Below are 14,577 nucleotides of genomic sequence, written 5' to 3'. Positions count from 1 at the left end.
TAAAAACATTTAATTAAGTTTATAAACAAACAAAGAGGTTACAAAGAATTACGCTGAAACTAACACCACTATTCCAGAAACCATAACACCATTATTCCAGAAATCATGAGTATTGTTGGAAAATAATTTCTAAAGCAAACATTTCATCGGAAATCTCTGTTCTCGGAACTCGATAATCGCGCCAAATGAACATATCGTCAAACTAATTAACTCCAAGTTTAATTGGTTCAGTTAGAGTTGAGTTTCACACTTACACTCACTTAACTTGGCTTAAGTTAACTCTCCATATTAATCGGAAGCAACTGAGGCTCTTGAGCAAAAAGTTAGAATGTTCAAATCGATATTACAAATTCGAATGCCTTTATTCAATTAAGAAGATTAAACTAACTGAGCGATAGATAAAGTAACAACTACCACCTTTAGATAAGAAACTATCATAAGAAATACCACTAAATAAACTTGAAGTTTTTTTGTATATTTTTGTTAATGGTTACAATTTTAAATATAAATTAATAAGTAAATAAAATATTTTTTTAATCTATACAATTATTTTAAATGTGACCATGTCTCTGTCTATTTCTTACCTCTTCACGCTTATACAGCTAAATGGATTTTGATGAAATTTCATATGAAGGCAGTTTGATTCCCCAGAAATGACAAATGTTTCTAATTATTATCGCAGACATCACCCCTTAAAGGTGTGGATATTTATTAGAAATCAATCATTTATTAAGTATACGAACTCATAATAATTTCACATTTCGTTGATTTAAATAATTTATAAATGTCATGTTAACTATAAGGTTTTATAAAATTTCGCGCGGGTACACATGAAACCTAGATATTTTTGCGGCCAGACAATTTGATTTTTTCTTTAACAAACACTCGGTTGAAGGGCTTTGTACACTGTAGCCCTTTGCACTTGGTGGCAAGTCTTTGTGCAAACCTATCTCGATACACGGTAGATACCAACGACCCATCAGATATTTTACCTACAAATTGAGTGAACCAGTGTAACAGCACATACATAAGAGTACAAGGGACAAACTTCAACAAATCTTCAACAACAGCCTGTAAATTCCCACTGCTGGGCTAAAGGCCACCTCTCTCTTTGAGAAGGTTTAGAACATATTCTCCACCACGCTGTTCCAATGTGGGTTGGTGGAATACACATGTGACAGAATTTCTATGAAATTTGTCACATGCAGGTTTCCTTACGATGTTTTCCTTCACCGCTGAGCACGAGATGAATTATAAAGATAAATTAAGCACATGAATCAGCGGTGCTTGCCTAGGTTTGAACCCGCAATCATCGGTTAAGATGCACGCGTTCTAACCACTGGGCCATCTCGACTCTTTTTTTTACATTTTTGTACAAGGGACATAACATCTTATTTATTTTTTTAATTTAACGAGAAACAGTTGGAGATTATGGGTTCGTATTGCACAGCGTATATTTTGCGCGACATACGTGTCATTAACTCTTTATAGTCGAGCAGCTGTTTTGATTTAAACGTCGGACAATTTATACCTTCAATTATTATATTTAAAATATGCTTTTAATATGTCTGCAAGGCGGCGTAACGTAAATGTTTAATTTTCTAATCAATTCGGTATTAACATTTCAGTTAATACCACTTACCAAACTCAACAACAAAATAAATGTTCTGATATCAGACAACAGGTTCAAATCCCAAATCAAGTCTATTTAAAGTTATTGGGGTTTTCGGGGTAAATCTCAGCATCAGCTAAGAACCAGCAAGTTTTAAGTGTATTCAAATTATAAAATCGAAAATATTATTTAACTTTCGTTTGTATCAAAATAATTCCTCATGAAAATATATTTTCTTTAAGTAAATATCTTATCGCTGAACTAAGATCTCCTGATTGACAGAAGATTTGAAGTTTAATTTACCAAGCAGATATGCATGGAATAACCTAAATGAGCAGAAATTAAATGGCAATTAGCAATATCATGTAGCACATAGGAAATAACGGGGAAATCGTTAATTTATTTTTACATCAGTGTCTGTTCGTTTATGATTCCTATGGTACGGAACCCTCAATACACAAGTCGTATCACAGTTTTCCAATGAAATTAAATGCAATAAAATAGATGAAACCATACATGAACCAATGACGACCTCCCTGGTCGATTGGTGTACACCGATCTTCATGGGTACGCCACTCCGAGATCCTGGGTTCAATTCCCGGCTGAGTCGATGTAGATAATCAATAGTTTTATTTGTTGTCTTGGGTCTGGGTGTTTGTGGTACCGTCGTTACTTCTGATTTTCCATAACACAAGTGCTTTAGCTAATCACATTGGGATCAGAGTGTATGTGATATTATCTCATATTTATTTATTTACTTTATGTACTATGTAATTTTGATAAAACTTTTTATACAAAAATTCGTTCATACAATATTGCTATAAAGTTGTAACAGGCTTCTTAACAGTCATTATATTTTTCTATGTATAAAATCTAAAGTATTAATACTTCACAGTTTACACTCTTTTGTTTCGGAAAGCTCATAAATAAGGAATATATCTCTGCTGCCTATACATTTTCTAGTCGTATAGTATCGCCATCTCATCGGCATAATATTTGTACGTCGTAAACGCACACAACTGCACCGTCAATTAAAAGATTAATATAAATGTGGGGTTTTATTACTATCATATTAAATTGAAAAAACTCCCAAATAGTTCACTAAGGCAAAATATATATAAAATTAGTATAGTTTTAGCATTATAAGGTAAAATTTCATAGTACGCTGAAAGCTCAAATTCCACATCCGTTATCTTTAAAATACGTATCATCAACAGCCTGTAAATTATCCCACTGCTGGGCTAAGGGCCTCTTCTCTCATTGTGGAGAAGGATTGGAGCATATTCCACACGCTGCTCCAATGCGGGTTGGAGCACACATATGGCAGAACTTCGTTGAAATTAGACACGTGCAGGTTGCCTCACGATGTTTTCTTCACCGCCGAGCTCGAAATGAATTATAAACACAAATTAAGCACATGAATATTCAGTGGTGCTTGCCTGAGTTTGAACCCCCAATCATCGGTTATAATGCACGCGTTCTAACCACTGGGCCATCTCGGCTCAATAAGTATAAATCTTAATTATACAAAATTAAGTATTACTAATCTTTCAATATTAATAGGGTCAATGAATTAACGCAAATGAGCCCTTATGTATGATGAACGCTGCTAGCAGCTGATGAGGGAAGCTCTTCAGCAAAGAGCAGACCTATATTTAAAATGATTCATAAATGTACAACCATCTATATAACTGTTTAGACCAGTTCGTCCACTGCTCATAATATACTATTAAAGCTAAATAAGGAAGGATGGGTTATTTAACAGAATTGACCATTAGGTAGGATTTAGTTAAACTTAAGTTTTTATGAGGAATAGTCGAATTTTTGATATTTTGGGTGAAAGAAGATGTGGTTAGAAAGAATGTTACTTGGGAGATGACGCCTGACATAGAAGTATAAAATAAATATGAGACAACATCACATACATTACTCTGATTCCATTGTAAGTAGCAAAAGCACTTGTGTTATGGAAAATCAGGAGGAACGAAGGTGCCACAAACACGCAGACCTAAGACAACATAGAAAACTAATGAATTTTCTACATCGACTCGGCCGGGAATCGAACCCGGGACCTCGGAGTGGCGTACCCATGAAAACCGGTGTACACACTACTCGACCACGGATGTCGTCAAAATGGAAGGAGACGTCATGCTGCGCCAACCAAAAGTAGAATTGGGATAAGGGCATGAGTCGTAATCTTGTTGAAATAGATTCAGGATTATGTCGAAACCATTAGCAGAATTATATTGTAAAACTTAACACGTATAAAATGATGGTAAGCAGGTAATAAATGCTATAAAGGTAGACGATTGATGGTTTTGAAAGCTTAACAAAATATTGACAAAGTTTGAGGCATCTCAAACTTTGGTTGGACAACGAAATCATTTTAAAATGATTTATATCCAAGTTGTAACTCTGTCTCATTAACTGTGATCATAATTCTTGCTCAGGACATTTTAGTCAAGTTACATAATTACGACGCAGAAGAAATTATATTATAATATAAAGCAATATAAAAAAATCATAGTGACTCATACTCAAACTCAAATTCCTTTATTCAATATAGAAGCATTACACTTACTTATTGATGGTGAAATGTCACAGCACCTCCGTTTAGGAAAAAACATCAGGACCTGAAAAGAACCGGTGAAAGGAACTCGGTATTTTTTTTTATATACACAATGTAAATGATAATTTCATTCCCAAGGTGTGCTATCGATTATAGACTCACTACTTGTATAATAACCTTTACACACAAGCATTACTTAATTCTTTTTAATAATTTAGCAACATAGTAAAAATATACCAAATATATATATAAAGTAGGGTATATAATATAAACTTTATCATTTCCTTCCTAAAACATGTTTACAGCAATTTTAGTGTAAAGTGAACAGTAACCCTAACGAAATCCAATGTGGTTCACGAGCGTTTAACCTAAGCGACGACACCGGGCCCTTTTATGCCCTCTGACAGGATGAATGAAGATTAAAAGGTTTGGAAAAGATTTACAAGACCTTGTCATAAGCTTCTAATACTGAAGCGACGTTGCTTTGAGATTATTTTAGATGAATAAAAATGTATTGTTCTTAGCAAAACTGAAAAAAATATACTCAATATTTTTATGTAATTAATATAAGTAGGTATATAAGTGCTATAGCGATCTTTTGAGGCTTTAAACTTAAGATTTATCGTAATGAAAGTGTTTAATTTGATAAAATAATTTATTAATTTTAACAAAAAATATTGCTAAGTTGTGTGTTGTTTAGTTACTAATATTCCTTTGGAGTTTTAATAATAAATTATATTTTCGCTTTATATTGTTATTCGTAAAAATATAAAATATAAAATAAAATTTATATAGTGATGCTTAAAACTTTTAATAGTGATGGACAAAGCCATCGATATCTTATTTAATGTAACACAAATTTTAACAGAGTACAGTATGATTTTCTACATTTCGTAGAGAAGCAAAGAGGGAGAGTCACAAAAGACTACAGAGAATCTATAAATATCAGCATATATAATTCTATTTTATACTTTTTTATTAACATATCACACCAAACGTACTAATGTTGTAAACGATTTGCCAGGATGTATGTATTATATGTACCTATGTTTGTTGCTTTTTCACGAAAAAAGTTTTGATCGGATTTGGATAAAATTATATATAGTAATATAGGTTATACATCAGACTAACACATAGGTCATAGTTTAACGATACATATGAAATACCCAAGCGAAACTATCACTTAATTTTAATCAACGGAAATTTCAATCCTTTATGTTTATATACGAACGAACGGCCTAAAATGAATCTACACTACCCGGATTTAGAACTAATAAACTGAAATTAATAAACATTTCAAATTAAAATGTCAATTAATATTCTGAAAGAATTTAACGAATAATCATGAAACTTACTTCATTGATGCCTTGTGCAAGCCCCTTGTGTAATTAGCGCACAGTGACCATTTCTTTTACCGCCCTGAGGGTTCCGTACCACCAGACAGACAAACAAACAGAATGATGTAACAAAAATGTTACGGTTTACGGAATGTTTCCACTACTTGTTCCATCAGATTTTGCTCATTGCCGAACTTTGCCAAATGGTTCTAGAATTAGATCCTAAAAATTTTATTCACTTTGCGAATCTATGCGACTTGATTTTTCATAGATTAAATTGATCCAATGAATGCAAACCTTAATATTTGGTATTCATTTCAACCTCATACCTTTACGCGTTCCAAACGTTAAAAACGCTCTTGACGGACAGACAGAGAACAAAGTAATCTTATAAGGGTTTCATTTCCTGTTAATGTACGTAACCCTAAAGTAGTATTAAAGTTATAAATTTCAGGATATTTACCATGTTTTTTATTTTTGTCTCGTGAACAAGACATTGGTAGATAATGTCGAAATATCGAGCTCCACTGAACAAAAATAAAAAACATGGTAAATATCCCGAAAGTACTACTTTAGGTTTTAAATAACCATGTTAATTTAAAACCTAAAGTAGTACTTAACATTTTCATTATGTTTAAAAATAAATTGTATTGTGCCTGTAAATTTCCCACTGCTGGGATAAGGCCTCCTCTTCCATTAAGGAGAGGGTTTGGAACATATTCCACCACGCTGTTCCAATGCGGGTAGGTGGAAATGTGGGTTGGTGTTAATAATAGATATAAATACACCCATCCTTATTTCATAGAATATATCTATCCTCACGACACGTTGACATGTTAATGCGCCGGACACTTGCTCGCTTGAACCCCTCCCTCCCTTCCATTTATTACTCTCCGTGCAAGCGATGGTTCCATTAATTTACATTGTTCGCCCTTCGTTCGTTCCCTGTCATAGGTAACGTTAGTGTTATGCAGAATCATGGAATTTTTAGCTTATTTTGTTTCAACTATGTGTATTTTTTATCATTTAATTTTTTTAAATTAAATGATAAAAAATAAATGGATGTTTTTACATCCACTCACAGTTGCCCGTGCCTTAAATGAATATAGTGTCAAATATAAAACGGTGTCGGTGACACCGGTTCCAAATATAGCAATTAATATAAATACATTATATAGTCGTAAATCGACTTTTAAGTAGTCTAATATTTTTCATTTCATTTTACTCAGGAAGACTCTAACAATATGTTGAATACACAATTATTTCTATTACTTTTTAGTGCATATTTATTTGTTTTAAAATAGTGTTTTGTTTAAAGTCGGTTTTTCTTTTTGTTAATTTTTTTATTTATTTCATTAAACTTCTATATATTTGGGGTTTCATTTTTAACATTTGTTTTAAACAACAGCATATTTTCGCTGAATCCTGCAAACAATCTTGCAGGATTCCCGTCATATATATATCAACATTTCCCATAGCCGAGATGACCCAGTGGTAGAACGCGTGCATCTTAACCGATGTTTGCGGGTTCAAAGACGAGTACCACTATATATACAGGTGCTTAATTTGTGTTTATAATTCATCTCGTGCTCAGCGGTGAAGGAAAATATCATGAGGAAACCTGGATGTGTCTAATTTCATAGATATTCTGCCACATGTGTATTCTACCAACCGTGGAATATGTTCCAAAAACCTTCCTTACAACCTTAAAGGAAGAAGAAACCTTAGCCAGGCAGTGGGAAATTTACAGGCTGTTGATGATGACAAAATTATTTCTCATGGACAGCTATGGGAAATAATAGATGCAACGAATATAGATAGATGCATATATATGATATCATATAATTTAAATAAAAACCTGTGTGGGTTTTTACAATTTACCATCGTTTCATCAGTTCGTGGCCGATACTGGACGATCCTACAAGCACTGGTATAACACGACGCAGTTGTGAATGATAGCAAACTTAAACAACGCTAACGAAGATGGACTGAAATCGTAACTTGTTCACTTGACGTTTGTTCAGGACCGGCTTGTTTTCTTTGGGACAAATTGTGGTACAATCAGCTGAGAGTTCGGACGTAGATATCGGGAACTGAGTTAATTGATTCAACGTCAAAGATTTGATTTTACTGAAATGTTTTTTTGAGTTTCATTGCACATGAAGTATTTAACGGATGTGAAGTCAAATACTGGTGAGCGTTGTTGTGTTTTATGTGCTTATTATGTATTTATCATGGGTTCAATGCTCGAGTAATCCTCTAGGATTCAGGCTTTTGTTAACCTCCTGATCGGCATAGAAATGTGGCAGGTTTCCTTACAATATTGCCTTAGTATGAAACAATTATCCCTAAAAAGAGATATGAGTGTATGTAATTCTTAACATTTATAACAAGATTTAACCCTCATAGATGTACATATACATGTATACACAATTATATACATACGTGTACGCACAAACACACACTCAAAAACACAGTTTTAAATACAAGCTGTTGTTAGTACATAAACAAAAACTTTTGTTTTTTATGAACTTATAATACTCAATAGTAAGATTATATTAACTAATGGGATATATTAACACAAATATTTTCAAGCAAAACAACACCACGCAGTCCGCATAAAATTGCGATCAACTGCGATCGACTTCCTCGTATGATGACATTGTACTCTCTGAGTTTCATCCCTGGGAAGATGAAACGACAAATATTATTTTATTATTTGAAAGGAACTTTAACTTTATTACTTGTTATTAATATTGACTTTGAATAAACATCATATTGATCTTAAATCTATTCAAAAATAATTAAAAATCTTTAATTAAAACTGTTTTCTGTTTCAAATATACTTTAATTAAAAGCGCGTCAATTTAATAGTAAAATGTCCATCACATTAAATAATGTTTAATTTAATATAAATTATTAATTAATTTAGATTTTAAAAGCAACAACTATAATCAAGATATTTTTTATTAGTAGTGGTTATGAAAACAGCATTGCATCAGGATTCAAGGATATTTTTTTTATGAACGTGTTTTTTTTATTTCTATCTAATGACTCGCTTCTTCTTCACACGGGTGCAATGCTCATCAAAAAACATCATAACCAAAATATACTTTATTCAAGTAGGATTTTACTAGCGCATTTAACAACTATACTAATTAAATCTATCACCGGTTCGGAATGAAAATTCTACCAAGAAAAACCGGCAAGAAACTCAGTAGTTACTCTTTTTTTACATTTAAAAATACAAAGTCATGTTAGTTAAATGCAATTGTATATGTATGTATACACATAGAGTGATGAATAAAAATAAGTAGATATATATTTAAGTTAAGAAGTGGAATACATACCAACCAGACGTGTTTGTATGTCACAAACAGATCTTAAATTAACGTAATCTTTTAAATTAATATGTATATAAATTCAACTTGTAACTAACTAGTTCTAACTAGTTGATGTATATCTCTGTGTCTCTCGGACTTTAAATCGTTATAGTGATATACATATATTGTCAATAACGTGAAAGTCACCTTATCAACTCTAGTGTAAATTTAAGACAGGTGAAACTGCAGAACGAGGCTATATACACTCTGAAATGCGCTGCATCTTCATGTATAAGAGTATTTATATTGTTTTAGTATTTTTATTTGTCAGCAGTTATGATCGTCTGCTCGTATCTTAGCATGGTACGACACAACTTAGATGTAGCATCGGTAAATTCAATAAAACCCATTACCGATTGCCGATTTATATAACCAATGAAAATAGTTCCCTATTTATACCGATATATTTTGCCGATGCGACATCTAAGTTGTGTTGTACTAAATAGTAATATTGTTATATTACACTATTTACATTTCTACATTTTATCCGCTGTATATGATGCGTTAAGCGCTTAACAGATTGAATTGAATTGATAAAACAGTCAGAGCCTAAAAATGCAAATGGTTGCAGAACGTCAGAAACACTAAGAATATATGGCCACACGAAAATGCAGAGCAGGATAAAAATACTCGACCTTTTCATTTCATTTGGTTAGATTGTCTATCTAAATCCATATCTAGTAATACAGGTTGGATAACAAGTTCAAATCCGAGAAAAGATTTTAAAGAGTTTAAGAAAAGTTTACTAAAAAAATATATAAAATAGCTTACACATTGTTAACTGTCGAGATAACCTTTGGGTCCAACTAAATTAAGAATAAAAAAATATATAAAATACTTAATACTTATGAACTATTAATATCTCATTAAGAATTATCTGATTATCGCTCGTAATATTAAATTACATCATAAAATATTATATTGAATTTAATTGACCTTGTTGTAATACTCATGTAATGCAAATTAATTAAATAGTTGTGTTAGCTTATAGATGAATGGGTTAGAACGCGTGCATCTTAACCGATGATTGCGGGCTCAAGCCCAGGCAACCACCACTGAATATTCATGTGCTTAATTCGTGTTTATAATTCATCTCGTGCTCGACGATGAAAGAAAACATCGTGACCTGCATGTGTCTAATTTCATCGAAATTCTACCACATGTGCAACCCGCATTGGAACAGCGTGGTGGAATATGTTCCAAACCTTCTACTCAAAGGGAGGCCTTAGCCCAGCAGTGGGAAATTTATAGGCTGTTGTTGTTGTCAGCTTTATGAATGCATTTTATCTTAATAGCCGTATAAAATGTAACAAATGTAAAATGTTTTCGTAATTTTCAATTTAACAATGCTTCAAAATTTTCGAGTAGCTCAGCTGCATTAACGTTTTTCCATTTATATTACGCAAACACCGACTACTGTACAACGTTATATATCTTCATTTGCTTCCGTGAAATATAAAATCAAAAACTAGTAATATAAGCCCTATTACACATAGCTTTAAGAACTAGATTAGATTCAAAGAGATTATATTTTTTAAACATATTTGAATGTTCTTTGAATCAATCTTAATTCAAATCTACTATTTATAAAGAACAAAAGGAATTGTGTGGTAATCTAAAGCTGATCTCTATTTAATTTCAGCATTTTGTTTATATTATTATATTTATTTATTTGTAATGCCATATACCATTACAGGACTGTATCCCAATTCGATATAACAGCACTTAAAAAAAATGTTTAAAATATCTATCCATGTTATAATATTAGCTAAGTTGTATACGATTTATTCCAAGCAGCAATTATTGTGAGCTCACTCAGGCTGCAACAAAACAAATCCACTCTGTCTGCTATCACATTGAGAGTACGTAACATGCACGTTAGTGGTGCTTCCTTGAGCAACTTGGTTCGCCCGTGAGCACCGCTAGCAACGACGGTCGATTTAATTAATTACAACAAAATTGAATTTATTGCTAATAAAAAGCATATCATTATTAGATATAATAATTTTCATAACTACTGTAAGCGTTTGATAAATAAAACAGGTTATTAAAAATATGAGAATTTATTTTAATTTCGTTTCATAAAAAAGTAAAACAAATAATAATTTAGATATTTACAAAATTGTCAAAAGTCGTTATAAGCATAATCGGTGTCAGTTTTCATGCCAGATTATTCCGGGACGCTTCTCCTTAGATTGTAAGCCTTAACACGAAGAGCTTGAGGACTCTCGTTGACCATCCTCCATTCGCCGAGAGGATACACTCTACTGCTGAAAACTACTTCACCCTCCCCGCAGAAAAGTTCTATGCTGCTTGAATCCAAGAAGACTCTCCAGGTATGCGATCCAAAAGGTGACCATACTACTTCTCTTACATCCCCTGCGCCTCTGTCTACCACAACTTTGCGATTCTCTGGGTTCCAACTTAGCCGTACCTTACCACCACCTTCGCTACCATCAAACAGAATGTCGACTTTCTGGTTAAGATCGCTGTCAATTAATAATTCAACCGCTTTTCCGAACTCCAGTACTTCATTCGATTCTACGTCACCGTCGGCCGCTACGCCGTCTCTCAGGTTGACCATCGCTTCAACAGGTTTCATGAGGATACGGTTGTTAACAATAGACATTTCTCTAACTATGGTCATAGCTCCGGCCCATCCGTCAACGTCCTCGGGGTGCGGCACTTCCCACATGCTGTACCACGCAACCACGTAACGTTTTCCATTTTCCTCAGTTGTTGTTGCAGCGTAGAAGTCATGTCCGTAGTCTATTTCCTGGAATGGTACTTCTTCCACGAATTCATTAGTATCATAATCGAAGCTACCGATTATGTAACCATTTTGGAAGGTGTTTTTGTATCTGTCTCCTTGAGGTGCCATTCCTTGGGGCGACATAAGAATAACGAATTTTCCGTCTAGTTCGAAAAAGTCGGGGCATTCCCACATGTACCCTAAATCTCCTTTGGACTCAGCTAATACGTTTAAAAACTCCCAATTTATCATATCCCTCGATTTGTAAAGAAGAACTCGTCCTCTGTCGTCTAAAGTTTTACTTCCAATGATAACGTAATAATCGTCACCGCGCTTCCATACTTTTGGGTCACGGAAATCAGGTGAGCCGTTCGGGGATATTGGTATAACCGGGTTGCCCTCGTACTTGTGGAAATTGACTCCATCATCGCTGAATGCTAGATACTGGCTTTGATTGAAATGAGGTTCGACGTCAGTAATAGCATGACCGGTGTACATGAGAATCATCGTGTCACCATCGCTGATAGCACTTCCAGAGAAACATTGTTCCTCTTCGGGCAGCAATGCTGTGGGTAGCATTTTCCAGTTCACAAGATCGGGACTGACTGAATGGCCCCAATGCATAGGACCCCATACGCTATCATATGGGTAATATTGATAGAAGAGATGGAATTCGCCATTGTGATACGAGAATCCGTTCGGATCGTTCATCCACCCCACTGGTGGGGCTACATGGTACAACGGCCGGAATCTGGGATTGATGTCGTTTCTCTTGTTCTGTATGTATTCTTCTAACTGCACTTTTGAATTTTCATAATTGTCAACAGATGCCGAATAGGTTACCGCGATGAGACACAGGAAGATGGAGCTATTACGTAGTAAGGCCATCTTGATATGAATGAACGCATAACGTTTACCTCATTATTTATATACTCGATGATGACAATCGCGAAGATACCGATTATCTTAAGTGTTTTGTTTAGCGTTCATTTTATCTCTGATGATTTGACAAGAATCCCCCGTAGCGATGTATTTTAAAACAAACATTTTATGCGTTATATTCTGGTAAACTCATAGAGTAAAAATATATGTTAAAATCTAAATCTTAATCACTCTTCCGCATGCTTAAACTGGAAAGTCCTGAAAATATAACTGCTATGTATAAAACTAGTTGTCACCCGAGGATTCTCTCGTGTTTTAGAGTGTTAGTTGTCAAGTGTTAGGCGAAACAGAGTAGCCTATGTACTTCCTCGGAATTTAAGTTTGCTTTGTACCAAATTTCATCAAATTCATTTGATCGTGAAAGAGCCTCAGACAGACTTACTTGGTGGTAGGTACCACCCACTCATCAGGTATTCTACTGCCAAACAACAGTACTCAGTATTGTCGTGTTCCGGTTTGAAGGTTGAATAAGCCAGTATAACTCCAGGCACGAGGGACATAATATCTTAGTTCCCAAGATTGGTGATTATACATTTAATTAACTATTAATTATAACCTTATAGTGTTAGCGAGTGGAATTTCATGTGCTAATTGAACTAGTGGTTATAAGATGTGACCGTTTAATACGAACACGTGAGATGTGAAGAAGTCCAAACTCAGGTCAGCAGCACCGAAATTTCACGTGCTTGAATTGCCTATTTATATCTTCGTGTTCTATGGGGGAGATAAAAATGCGCAACACAGAAAAATTGTTATCTATTTTTTTCGTGCATTTAGTACTCGAATTTATTTCTAACTAGCAAAAAAGGTTGATAATATTCTGCTTGGCGGACTTGCTTTACCACATGGTATAAAACAAAGTCTCACTGTATGTCTGTGTATGATTAGATCTTTAAAGTTACGCCACGAATTTTGATGCGTTTTTTTTTTAATAAATAGAAATTCAAAAGATAGGTTTTTATGTACAATATTAATAGGAGATGTTTTAATGTGATTTGGTAAATAAAAACTTTTTGCATATAGATCAAACATATACAACTATATTTAATATCACCATTGCACCAGTGCAAAGCCGCGGCGGGGTGTTAGTATGTATAATATAAAAAACAAAACTACATCAAATTTTTTTGCAACAAAGATGCACAATAAAGATTTACAATGTAACTTCAGAAATATTACAATATAGTTTTACAAAATGCGTGAAAAAATAATACCTGTTTGATTCAAATTAGCATAGTATATGCGAATAGCTTGGTTGGATAGTGATGATAGTGATAATAATATTTCGCTAATGTTTCATAGTAAAAAATATATCAGTTTAAAATCTATATATTTATGTGAAGACAAAGCACGGCAACGTACATAACAATAAATACATGACATACTGAAATAGAACCAAATTAATATTTTTCATCAAAAGTACTCGTATAACACCTAGCCTCATTGCCTCCGCTGGTGACAGGAAGGCTGGTTCGTTTTTTGCCCAGAGGATCAGAATTTCAATTCAACGTCAAAAGTTTCTAGTTTTAATGCATATTTGTAATATAATATAATAAGAAATATAACTGAAAATAGTTTTGCGTCTTCAAATTATTAATTCATGTTTTACTATGTATTATAAAGTAATACCACCCGCCACGTCTGTCTATCCACAATAAACTCAAAAACTATCGACAACTCTAATTTTAAATTGTGCCCAGACAGCTTTTTTTAGATTCAGTCTAGATCGCTAGTCTGTTGTATTAGGTAATACTAGACTTCTTTTAGATTTAACTTAAAATAGTTTAACATCTCAGTTCCCAAGGTTGGTTTTTTTTTATGAGATAAGTGGCAAACGAGCGGGAGGCTCACCTGATGGAAAGTGACTACCACCGCCCATGGACATCTGCAGCACCAGGGGGCTTGAAGGTTCCCATGTCGTATCGGTTCGGAAAAACCGCCGGCGGAATTGGTGGCGCATTGGCGATGAAAGGAATGGTTGA

General features: G+C 33.9%; 1 protein-coding gene across 1 annotated transcript; it reads right to left on the bottom strand.

The window, feature by feature from the left end:
- Positions 1 to 10,948: 10,948 nt before the first annotated feature.
- On the bottom strand, positions 10,949 to 12,556 carry LOC124530101 (sucrose-6-phosphate hydrolase-like). The gene has a single exon (XM_047104101.1). The coding sequence runs from the start codon at positions 12,539 to 12,541 to the stop codon at positions 11,072 to 11,074; it is 1,470 nt and encodes a 489-aa protein (XP_046960057.1). The 5' UTR covers positions 12,542 to 12,556; the 3' UTR covers positions 10,949 to 11,071.
- Positions 12,557 to 14,577: the final 2,021 nt, after the last annotated feature.

This window comes from Vanessa cardui, chromosome 5, assembly GCF_905220365.1.
Source record: "Vanessa cardui chromosome 5, ilVanCard2.1, whole genome shotgun sequence".
Classification (NCBI taxonomy): Eukaryota; Metazoa; Arthropoda; class Insecta; order Lepidoptera; family Nymphalidae; genus Vanessa; species Vanessa cardui.
This window is presented reverse-complemented; position numbering and strand designations above follow the sequence as displayed.

What these genes read in the sequence shown, in the direction of transcription:
- LOC124530101 (XM_047104101.1), bottom strand. Translation starts at nt 12,541, where the DNA reads ATGGCCTTACTACGTAATAGCTCCATCTTCCTGTGTCTCATCGCGGTA.